Consider the following 12,706-nt stretch of genomic DNA (forward strand, 5'->3'; position numbering starts at 1 on the left):
AGGACCTGAGGGCAGTGCCTCAGAGTGATGGGATCATCCTTTAGAACTGGGATGAGGAGGAGTTTCTTTAACCAGACGGTGTGAGTCTGTGGAACTCATTGCCACAGAGGACTATAGAGACCAAGTCACTGAGTGTATTTAAGGCAGATAGGTAGGTTCTCGATAAGTAAGGGGATCAAAGGTTACAGGGAGAAGGCAGGAGGATGGGGTTGAGAAACATTATCAGCCATGATCGAATGGCAGAGCAGACCTGATGGGCCGAACGGCCTAATTCTGCTCCTACATCTTTTAGCTGAAACCCAGCCTGTGTTGCTATCTCTCTGCCCCCTCCTTTCCCAGTCTCTAGCTGACCCACCCGCTTTCAGACTTGCTGCTGTCACAGCTCAGTGCCACATCACTTATGCTTTTCATCTTCAACAATGCAATGGGAGTAGCCCTCCCTGCATTTAAATCTAAAACCAGATCAAAAAAAGATTCCATCTGCAGATTTATTGCTTTTTGTTTACCATTGCTTCCTGTCCTTTGGAACACCGAATGTTCAACCTCAGTTTATCTGAAATCTCGGAAAATAACTGAGCACTTCAGACTGACCTAACCCTGGGCTACAGATCAAATGTTTTCCACGGCAAACACAAACCGTGGAGTGTTATTACTGCACAAGAACCAGTGTCTAGGAATTCAGCTGAGGAAGCAAGGCAAGGCAAGGGGGATGGGGAGTAAATGACAGGAGGGGCTGGTGCTGTTTGTGCGCCGGGAAGGGCACAGGGGCAAGTCACACTATGGGGTCGGAGCTTTGTGAAAGGGGCTGGCAGAGGGAATGTCAGGTAAAAAAAAAACATTTCATTTCGGCAGGGATTTCTTGGAAAATTGAATGAAAGAAGCAGCACCATAGATGCAGAGATAGACCTCGAGACATTTACAGTGCAGAAGGAGGCCACTCTGCCCATTGTGTTCATGCTAGCCAGCAAAGTTCAGAGTACACTTATCCCATTTTCCAGCTTTTAGATCAGAGCCCTGAAGGCTATGGCAATGCATGTGATGTCTAAACACTGTTTAAATGTTACAAGAGTTTCTGACTCAACCATCATTTCAGGCAGTGAGTTCCAGTCTCCTCTCGCCTCCTGAGTGAAAAATATATTGCCTCAACTTCCCTTTTAGCCTTCCACCTCTTTCCCTAAACCTACGTCCCCTCTACTTTGGAGAAAGTTCCCTTCTATCCACTCTGTCTGTGCTCCTCATAATCTCACAGATAACCATCAGGTCCCTTCTCAGTATTTGCTGCTCCAAGGAAAACCACCCCAGCTTTTCCCCATCACTCAGACCGTCCAGTGCAGGCAGCCTCCTGGTAAATTTCCTCTGTCCCCTCTCCGGTGCTATCATATCTTTCCTATAAAATGCGATGACCAGAACTGCACTCAGTATTCCAGTTGTGACCTAGCCGGTGTGTTGTACATTCCCAGCGTAACCTCCCATTCTCTTGTATTCTATACTTTGCCTAATAAAGGCAGGTATTCTCTGTTTCCCTAACCACCATATCCACTTGCCCTACTACTGTCAGGGTTCTGTGGGTCTGTCCCTCTGATCTTCAGTACTTTCCAAGGCCTTACCATTCATAGTGTGATCCCTTACCCAAGAACGCGCTGTGTTTGATTTGCCACTGCTCTGCCCAGCTCACCAGTCCATTGCTGACCTCCTGCACCTTTGGGTGCCCCCCTCAGTCCAAGATCCAAATTGATAGGATCTTTTCAGATGAGGTGAGGAATAGCAGCACCATGGCACCCCGCAATGTCCAACCCTCACTCGGTGAAAAACCCCTTCCACATCTCCTTTCAGGTTCTCTCTCTACAACCAACCACTGCCAGTTTGTGTTGAACGGTCACCGATATATTTTTACACTGGGTTCTCCTTATTTACTCCACCAATGTAGTTCACCATTTTAAACCTGCCTTAAGTTTCTCCTGAAAGGTATCCACTTTAAGGGGTGCGACCCTAACCCCTCCTGCTGTTTCAAGGGCAGGATATTTGGAGAGTAACGTTTCCCTTCTCACAGCCCAAGTGAACACATCCTCCATTGACACCAACTGCCGCACAGCCATCGAATGTTCAAATACAGTCCCAGCAGCGCCAGGTCCCAGTGATGGCCACTGCTGGGACTACACCCACTTCCCAAAGGAAAGAAGCAAATGGAACCGAGATACAGGAACAGGCCATTCAGCCCATTAAGCTTGCTCTGCTAGATCATGGCTGATCTCATTCAAAGTGATCTTCCTTACACTTTTCCCATATCCATCAATATCTTTAATATCTGGAAAACCTACAGATTTCTGACTTCAATCACTGAGTGTCTATCCCAGGATAGACAATTCCCAAGATTCACTATCTCTGAGGGAAGATATTCCTCCATCTCAGTCCCCTTATTCTGAGACTAGTCCCAAGACAGCCCCTACAAACCGTTCTAGGGGTAGACAGCCTTTGTGCACCTACCTGTAATAGAATCACATGGCACACAAGAGGCCCTTTGGTCCATCAAGTCTGTACTGTCAAAGGTATACCACTACCTGCACTAGTCCCACTTTCCCACACTAGGCCCATAGCCTTGAACATTATGATAGTTCAAATGCTCATCCAAGTGCTTTACAAAGATTGTGAGGTTTTCTACCTCAACTACCCTCGCAGGCAGCACATTCCAGGCCCCCACCACCCTCTGGGTAAACAAAAAATATTTTTCCCCAAATCCCCTCTAAACCTCCTGCCTTTCACATTAAAATTATGCTTTCTTGTTATTGACCCTTTGACTAAGTGGAACAGCTGCTTCTCTTCACCCTCCCTGACCCAGGGTGAAGAGAATCTGACACATCTCTATCAGGTCCCCTCTCAGCCTTCTCTGCTCCAAAGAAAACAACCTGAGCTTATTTAACCTCTCTTCATCCCGGGCAACATCCGGGTGAATCTCCTTTACACCCTCCAGTGCCATCACATCCTTCCTACAGTGTGGTGACCCAGAACTTTGCTGTAAGAACTTTGTATGATCAGTGCTCATTCCTCTAAACTCTAGAGAACACATTTCCAGTTTCCTCAATCTCTCCTCACACAACAATCACAGTATTGCATCATTTAACCTGGTGAACCTACACTGTACCCACTTCTGACAAGGATGTCCTTTCTTAGGTAAGGAGAGCAAAAGGAGACTATACTCTATGTATAGTCTCACTAAGGCCCTATATAACTGCAGCAAGACATCTTTACTGTTGTACTGAATTCCCTTTGAAATAAAAGCCAACATCCCATGTGCCTTCCTAATCTCCTGCTGCAGCAGTGTGTGAGCTTTCAGAGTCTAATGATCAAGGACACGCAAATCCCTTGGAACATCAGCATTTCTCAATCCCTTCAGAAACATGGCAGATAGTCAAGTTTTTGTAAAGTTTATTTATATGACAAAATACTAACAAAAACACACACACACACACCCTGATATAGAGAGCGACTGAAGATGAGGTGAGTCATATACTGGAATATCACATTTCGTGACAGTCTGTCTGGACTGGAACTCCTTTCAGTTTTTCCAGCCAAAGGCGATAACTTTACGTGACATTCTGCCTGCTATGTTCTTGCCCATTAACCTAGCCTGTATAATTCACCTTTTCATATCCTCCTCACCACTCAGGTTCCACCTGGTTTTTTTTTGTGTCATTAGGAAACTTGGAAGCATTATACTTGGCCTGCACATCCGAGTTAATGATGCCGATTGTGAACAACTGGACTGCAAACACTATTCCTTGTGAAGGCTTTGCTGGAGCCAGGTCCAAGATATCAAGCAGCAAAGGGTGCGAGGGTGTTGGGGGTGTCTGGTCTGAGAGCCCAGACTTGAGGACATATATCTCCAATGGATAGACTTCCTGTAGGAGGTACCCTCACTCCTGCTGCCACTTCAGGAGTGCAGTATTTTTAATCTGCTTCATTGCAAACACTCAACCTGGCTAAGACTAACATTTTCATTATGCATTGTTGAAATTCATTGCTGACTTTAGTCAGCTGAGGTTAACAACATAAACAGGAGCTGATACTGACATTTTGACAACAGACTGGAAAAATCTGGAGGATGTTCATCTGACTCACAGACTAAAGGATCTTGTGTTAATTGTGAGTCAATCGTGAAACTGCAATCAGTTGTGGGACAGACTGAATCATAACACTAATCATTTCAAGCTGCACTGTTAACTTAGCTGCCACACTGCTCAACATTTGCGGGTGTTAAATTAAGGTACTAGGCTCCTTAATAACCTGGCTGCTTTAGTTGTTAACAAATATGAACAGTTCACTCCACATTTGGTGCTGGCTATAAGTGATGGCTGCCCTGTGATTAGTGGCTTTTAATGAGAAAGTCCTGCAGAGTCGTCCTAATGTGTTTCCCAGTGGGAGAGCTGCAGACAGAGCATAATTCTGCAGCTTCAGCCAGTTCTTAACTGCATAGCTCTACTGAGCTTTTTAAAAGTATATTTGACCTGCTATCGGAATATCCCAGCTTCATTACAGGAACCACACTGAGTCAAGCTTTCTCATTACTTAGAAATTAACATCGTGGTCATACTGGAGCTCCATTTGAAGTATACAAATTGAGTCCAACCAATATTGTGATGTAAAGTGTAGGATTTATACACCTTTTAATATCATTTACTTTTCAGTTTAGATTTTTAAGTTTTGACCTAGTGGTATTTGGGTTTTCTGCATGTCAGAAGGGGATTAATGATTAACTTATAAGTATTTCTGTTGCCATGATGTTTTTTATAAAAACAGTTTCTGAGAGGTGACCTCTAAGAACAAATGTAGAGTCTACGAGTAAATAACATACACATTAGGCTTTCTGGCCAAAGATTCCAGCCTTGTTTTACATATAGGTTTGGGGGAGAAAATCCATGGCTGGTGAGAAACCTTTCAATTTTAGTTTCAGTTTGAGGCAGTTCTGTAATGTTCTTCGCTGAAGATGAATATGTAGAGTAGCTGTTCCTGGGAAAGGGAGAAGCTAATTTACATTTGTTAAAAATGGATTCCCTCAGAGCAAGGAGTTTAGTAACAGTTCCAGGTCAGAGGTGTTTGGGTAAGCCCTGAAGAGGTTATTTGCAACTGAGAAGATTTAAACTCAGGTGTATGAAGGTTCCAGAAAAAGCTGTCAGATTCTATAGAGCTGATAGCAGAGGAGATTTTCTCTGGTCTGAGCGCTGTCAAGAGGTGGTTTGGAGTTATATTTTACAGTGTGATTTGAACTTGTTAAATTTGCATTAGATCCAAATAGTTTGATTCATTTTATCTTCATTTCATTTGCATAATAAACTCCTGTATTGTTATTAATACAGAAAATCTGTATTAATCTGCAAGATTTCATGCTTATGTTTCAGTGAGAGATCACCTCATTAAAGACAAAAAGAAAATATAATCTATCAAGCCAAATTTCAGTCTGGGATCTGACTTGTTCAGTACTAACATAAACTGGGATCATATCAGTATGCAATTTGAAGATTTTACTGGTTTCCTACCTTGGTAAACAAGGAAGCTAAATCTGTGCAAACCATTGCTTTGGTTTCAGCATGAGTATTGGGTTCATTTTGAGGAACACTGGTTTATGGAGGGTATCAAGGTTTTGGAGAATGAGTAGAAGGGATTTATGAGAGTAATTCCAAGGATTAGGGACTTTGGTTATGTAGGAGAGATGAGATATTTGATGGGGGCTTTTAAAAACTGACAGAAGATTTTGGTCACCTGAGCACTTGATTGAAGGGGATAGGCAAAAGAACTAGGAACAATAGGAAATTTATTTTTATATACACTGACCGATCAAGGTCTGGAATGTAGTGCCTGAAAGATTTGGAAGGGGATTCAGATAGAACTTTCAAAAGTGAGTTGGATAAATATTTGAAGGGAGACATTTGACAGAATTCTGGGAAAGAGAAGGGCAACCCGAAGAATAAGCTGGCACTGGTACGATGGGATGAATGGCCTCCCTCTATGTTATATCATTCCCTGACTCTGGTGGTTAGGGCCCAGATACCTCCATTATCCTTCCACGGTTGTACCCCTCTCACACATTGTGATGGGTTTTACACACCCCTGCTGGCAGCGTTTGAAAGGTGGGTAAGATTCATAAAATCTAGTGGCTGCCTACCCTCCCTATCCCCAACTGGTCTGAAATGTTATGGGGGGGTGGGTGCATTGGAGATACCAGCTGTCCCTTAACATGGGTACAGCCAGGGCCACACAGCTCCTGAGCTTATTACATTCCTGATCAACCATGGACAACAGCTGAATTCCAGAAGTGAAGTGAGAGGGACTCCCCTTAATCAAGGCCACATTTAAACACTTTTTAAACACCGTTCATGGTCTTTTGTGATAAGGTGCTTTCTTGCAAATGAAGTACTTTGAAGTGTACTCACTTCCAGTGCAGGAAATGCACTGACCAGTGGGATACAAAGCAAGATCCCACAAAAAAAAAGTGTAAACAGAGAAATATTTCTGTTATTGATGTTGGTTCAAGGATGATGGTTTACCAGGACATCCACTCAGTTTCAAAACATCGTTTACATTTGCCTGATAGGACATACTGAGGGACCACAATTTAATACCTCATACAAAATGACAGCACCTCTGGCAGTGCAGCACTCCATTGCGTCAGCTTGCTGCTGGAGTGTCTGGACTGGGACTCATGATCTTCAGTCCCTAGAGATGAGAGTGTTACCAGGGAAGGCTAAGCACTCTCACCACTTTTTCAATGACAAATCTCAGTTCCTTCCCCACTCTGGTCATTAGTTAGGTGTCTTCAGGTCCAGCCTGACCGTTGTTGCTGAATACAGCTTGCCATTGCTGACATGTAATCAGAAGACCAGACTGCACAGAATCACACTCACCCGACTGAGTAAACCCTGCACTGTTTTCTGCGGATCTGCTGAACAAGGTGAAAAGCACTGTCCAGACAAACAGGCCATGGTTCCTGGCTGAGTTCCAGACTGTCAATCTCCTCATTTGGCTTATTACAGGAAATCTGTACAGTGACAAAAGGGAATTAGTGCTGTGAAAGAAAACTGCTGTGATGTATGAACATGCAAAGACATAAATTAATAGGAGGAGATCATTCAGCCCTTTTGACCATGCTCTGATATTAAATAAGCTCAGGGTTGAACTCTAGTCTCCCACCCACTCCAAATATCCCTCAACTCTCTCATTTGGAGGTGATTGACATTTTGTGATGCACCGTTGTGGTACATACATCAATCTCATCTGAGGTTGCACAGCCATCTCAGACAGGAAGATATACCAGGCTGTAAAATGAAGTTATTTACCACAGCACAGTGAAGAGCAGTGGCTATGTTACCAGGACCGGTATGTCAGGGGCCTGCACTAATTAATCTGAGAACATGAGGTCCAATCAGACCACGGCAGTTTGAATTCAGTTATAAAGAAATCCAGAAATAGACAGCAGATATCAACAAATGAAAATAAAGCACTAACTAAAAGAGAGAACTTTCATTAAAACCCAAACTTACTTGCTGCTGTTACAGGGAAATAAACCTTCGGATCTGCTCACGCAGGATAGCAGTCCAACAGCAAGGTGCTATTTTTACTGACTGAAGCGATGTGGGTATCAATGTTTGGGCTCATCCCTAGTTACCCTTCAGAAGGTAGTGGCAAGCTGCATTTGGGAACTGCATTCGTCCATGTGCTGAGGGCTGACCCTCAATAGCCTTAGGGAAGGAATTCCAGGATTTTGACTCAGCGGCGGTGGAGAAATGATGATTTATTTCCAAGTCAAGATGGAGAGCAACTCAGAAGGGAACTTTCAGGTGGCAGTGTTCCCAAGTATCTGCCGCCCTTATCCTTCTGGGTGGAGGTGGTGGTGGGTTTGGAAGACGCTATCTGAGGATCTTTGGTGAATTTCTGCAGTGCTTCTTGTAGATGGAACATATTGTTGTGACTGAGTGACAGGGAATTTATGGCCTGATGATGGAGGGAAGCAGATGAAGATGTTTGGGCGGAGGACATTAGCCTGATGAATGCCTGCAGTAGCTGAGAGAGTCACGGGGTTTCTCGGGAGCAACTCCAAAGAAATACCAGCCTGACCAATGTCACCTACATCCCAAAAATTAATCGGAAGAATAGATAAAACATTGTGTTTCTCACGATGGTAGATCTTAATTAATTACCTTGTGCTATTTATTACATAACACATACTAAACAAAAACCCATCTGTAACCATCTGCAGTTTTAGAGGGCATTTAGTAATAGCAGCAGGGAGAGACCTTCCCTGGGAGCAGAGACAGGAGTTCCAGCAAAACGCAGGCCTCAGGACAGGGTGGGCCAAGCCAAATGATGCAGAGCAGGCTGGACTGTAGCTCAGGCAAGGTGAAGGTCAATTAGGAGAAAGTGAGGACTGCAGATGCTGGAGATCAGAGTCGAGAGTGTGGTGCTGGAAAAGCACAGTAGGTCAGGCAGCATCCAAGGAGCATCCTAATGAAGGGCTTTTGCCCAAATCGTTGATTCTCCTGCTCCTTGGATGCTGCCTGACCTACTGTGCTTTTCCAGCAACACACTCTCGACTCTGGCAAGGTCAACCCTGGTTGCACAGCGCGGCCACCCAGAGTTGTGGGTGAAAGAAGACATTGTACTTGCCTTTGCAAGTTTCCTTTCCCGAATAAAGTCACCAATCAAACCAACAACAAACTTACTTTTATATAGCACCTTTAATGACTTTTTAAAGTGTGAACGAGAGTGCATCACGTAAGCAAACGAGCCAAACAGAGAGAGATTGGGCACGACACCAAATCAGGTTGTTTCCAAGGAGAAGGCAGTGGAGAAGGTGGGGCAGGGGGCCGGGCAGTGGAAGAGTTTGGGAGAAAGGATTGAGGAGGTATACACACTCCTTGCCTCGTTACAGCATGAACAGCAAGCCAACAGCTATTCCTGGGCCTCCCAGAGTCCTCCGGGAGACTCGAGTCAATCTCAGGACAAGTTATTCTGGGCAGAGGACTAATGTAATGAATCGTCACTCAGTTCTGCCAAGGGTTGGGAGCCAGCCTCTGCTTCCTCCCTGTATATGGGAATGGAGCCGGCTCAGAAACATTTGCTTTTCACACACGTGTGGGCAGTCACACCACTGTTATTGATGCCTGACCAGATTATACACCAACTAAATAGAACAAATGGAAGTTAACCATGTGGGTTCAAATGAGACTTCATCTGCAAACAGAAAATCAAATGTAACCAAAAAGGTCGGTCACTTCTAATTGAATAACATTCACTGCAACATTGCTCTGTTTCTAATCCACAGATAATGTCTGATTACAAAGCAGTAATTCAGTCAGACAATTCCAATGACATTGCAAATTAGGAAACTGAAGCTTGAGCAATGGATGAAGGTCACTGGAATTGAGAGATTGCCTTCTCCACACTGCTAGATAATTATTAGGCTTATCTGGGAGTAATGAGATTATACTGTTGGTTTTCAATGGGTGCATTGAGAGCCTTGGAGGCCACAGAAGTTAAATAGCAAATTGACAACAAAAGAGAGCTCAGTGGAAGTGAACAGAGAGCAACATTCACTGTATTGATGTCTTATTTATCAAAGGTTTACTCGCAATCCAAGAACAAAGAATTTCTTAGTGAAAACAAACATTGGAATATTCAGGCTCAGAGGAGCAAGCCCGCTCTTTCATCTGATTAGAAATAACAAAATAAACAATCTTTTCATCTTCATGATCTGAGAGCTTTTTAATATAAGAACTTTATGGATCGGCAAAAGGCAAAGCCCATAATTGAGCAGGTTGTGACATTTCTTCCAATAAAAGTTGTTATTTGAGCATTAGCATCAGAAGAGAAACATGACAGCAAACAGAGACACACTCTCTCTCACATACACAGACACACACTCCTGTACACACACACACACACACAGACACACACTCCCGCACACACACACAGACACACACTCCCGTACACACACACACTCCCGTAAACACACACAGACACACACTCCTGTACACACACACACACACACAACTCCCGTACACACACACAGACACACACTCCCGCACACACACTCCCGTACACACACACAGACACACACTCCCGTACACACACACACTCCCGTACACACACACAGACACACACTCCCGTACAGACACACTCCCGTACTCACACACAGACACACACACACTCCCATACACATACATAGACACACACACACACTCCCGTATACACACATAGACACACACACACTCCCATACACACACAGACACACACTACCGTACCTACACATAGACACACACACACTCCCATACACACACACAGACACACACTCCCGTACCTACACATAGACACACACACACTCCCATACACACACAAACACACACTCCTGTACACACATATAGACACACACACACTCCCATATACACACATAGACACACACACTCCCGTACACACACAGACACACACTCCCGTACACACACACACACACACACTCCTGTATACACACATAGACACACACACACTCCCATACACACACACAGACACACACTCCCGTACCTACACATAGACACACACACACTCCCATACACACACAAACACACACTCCTGTACACACACATAGACACACACACGCTCCTGTATACACACATAGACACACACACACTCCCATACACACACAAACACACACTCCTGTACACACATAGACACACACACACACTCCCATACACACACACACTCTCAAACATATACACACACTCTCAAACACACACATATACACTCTTTCAAACAAATACAAACACTCACACACTCTCAAACACACACTCCTGTACACACACACAGACACACACACACTCCCGTACGCACACAAAGACACACACACTCCCATACACACACATAGACACACACACACACCCGTACACACACATAGATACACACACACTCCCATACACACTCACAGACACACACTCCCGTACCTACACATAGACACACACAGACACACACACACTCCTGTACACACACATAGACACACACACACTCCCATACACACACAAACACATACTCCTGTACACACATAGACACACACACACACTCCCGTACACACACACTCTCAAACACACATACATACACTCTCTCAAACACACACAAACATACACACTCTCAAACACACACTCCTGTACACACACATAGACACACACACACTCTCAACACACATAGACACACACACTCCAGTACACACACAAAGACACACACACTCCCATAGACACACACACACACCCGTACACACACATAGATACACACACTCTCAAACACACACAGACATACAGTCTCTCTCTCTCTCCCACTCACACGCGCACACAAACACACACAAAAGCAGACTCGTAGATATCTTTAGGGCAGAGGTGGACAGATTCTTGATTACCAAGGGGAGGAAAGATTACTGGGGATCTACAGGAATATAAAGTTGAGGTTAGAATCAGATTGGCCACGATCTTACTGAATGGTGGAGCTGGCTCGACGGGCTGTTCCTTGTCCCTTTATTCAGGTTTGTAAAGCAGGGAGCTACAGCAAAGCCACTCCCGTTCTGCCATCCTGGTTCAACCTGTGCACCAGTTGTAATGCTTCATCTTCTCCAGGTTACTACTTTGGGTGGGGAACCCCATTTCAGAGGATCTGCTCAAAGGGGTTGCAGGCAATCCAACAGCATCCCCTCACATTATCTTACAGGCTGTAGGCGAGGCCTCTGAGGCCTGAGAATGGCAGTGCCTTCCAGAACTGATTTAATATGCCAATGTTGACCACCATACAGGGAAGGAGAAAGTGAGGACTGCAGATGCTGGAGAACAGAGTCGAGAGTGTGGTGCTGGAAAAGCACAGCAGGTCAAGCAGCATCTGAGGCACAGGAGCCCTTCATCAGGAATGAGTATACTCCCCCTCCCACTCTGCCAAGGGCATGCAGGTCCTGTACCTCCTCCATTGTCAACTCGAAGCCTGGAGGAAGAACGCCTTGGGACCCTCCAACCACCTGGGATCAATGTGGATTTCACCAGTTTCCTCAATTCCCTTCCCCCACATTATCCCAGTCCCAAGCCTCCAACTCGGTACTGCCCTCCTAACCTGTCCATCACCTTTCCCATCTATCTGCTCCACCCTTCTCTCCGACCAATCACCTTCTCCATCACCTTCATCTACCTATCGCATTCTCAGCTCCCTTCCCCCTAATCCCACCCCCTCCTATTTATCTCTCACCCCCCCCCCCCCACCCGCCCTGCCCACAAGCCTCATTCCTGATGAAGGGCTTATGCCCAAATCATCAATTCTCCTGCTCCTCGGATGCTGCCTGACTTGCTGTGCTTTTCCAGCACCACACTCTCAACTCTGATCTCCAGCATCTGCCGTCCTCACTTTCTCCTTGTTGACACAAGGGCAGAAACTTCACGTTCCCAATCCTCACCTTCCACCCCACCATTCTCCGCATACATCACACCATCCTCTTCCCTTCTGCCACCTACAAACACACCCCACCACCAGGTATATTTTTCCCTCCCCACCCCTATCTGTGTTCCGAAGAGACTATTCCCTCTGTGACTCCCTTATCAGGTCCACGCTCACCCCACCAGCCCATACCCCATTCCCGGCACCTTCCCCTGCCACTGCAGGAACTGCAAAACCTGCGCCCACACCTCCCCCCTCACCTCCA

The 12,706-nt window shown here is 45.2% G+C and overlaps 1 protein-coding gene across 3 annotated transcripts in view; it reads right to left on the reverse strand.

Moving 5' to 3' along the window:
* mettl24 (methyltransferase like 24) overlaps positions 1 to 12,706 on the reverse strand; it is a 113,810-nt gene that overhangs the window by 46,245 nt on the left and 54,859 nt on the right. The window contains exons 1-2 of one of the 3 annotated variants that reach the window (XM_087983075.1): positions 8,712 to 8,823; positions 6,897 to 7,030 (exon numbers count right to left, since the gene is read on the reverse strand). The exons of 1 other annotated variant lie outside the window; for it this stretch is intronic. Coding sequence is in view for 1 of the 2 variants with exons in the window: in XM_043687128.2 (XP_043543063.1) it covers positions 6,897 to 7,030 (134 nt within the window). In the remaining variant the exon portion in view is untranslated. Of the gene's footprint in view, positions 1 to 6,896; positions 7,031 to 8,711; positions 8,824 to 12,706 lie in introns of those variants that run through there. One more of the 3 variants, XM_043687128.2, reaches the window with a different exon arrangement.

Source organism: Chiloscyllium plagiosum, unplaced genomic scaffold (assembly GCF_037043375.1).
Source record: "Chiloscyllium plagiosum isolate Xiang-an unplaced genomic scaffold, Cpla_swu_hap1 HiC_scaffold_3, whole genome shotgun sequence".
In the NCBI taxonomy this organism is placed as follows: Eukaryota; Metazoa; Chordata; class Chondrichthyes; order Orectolobiformes; family Hemiscylliidae; genus Chiloscyllium; species Chiloscyllium plagiosum.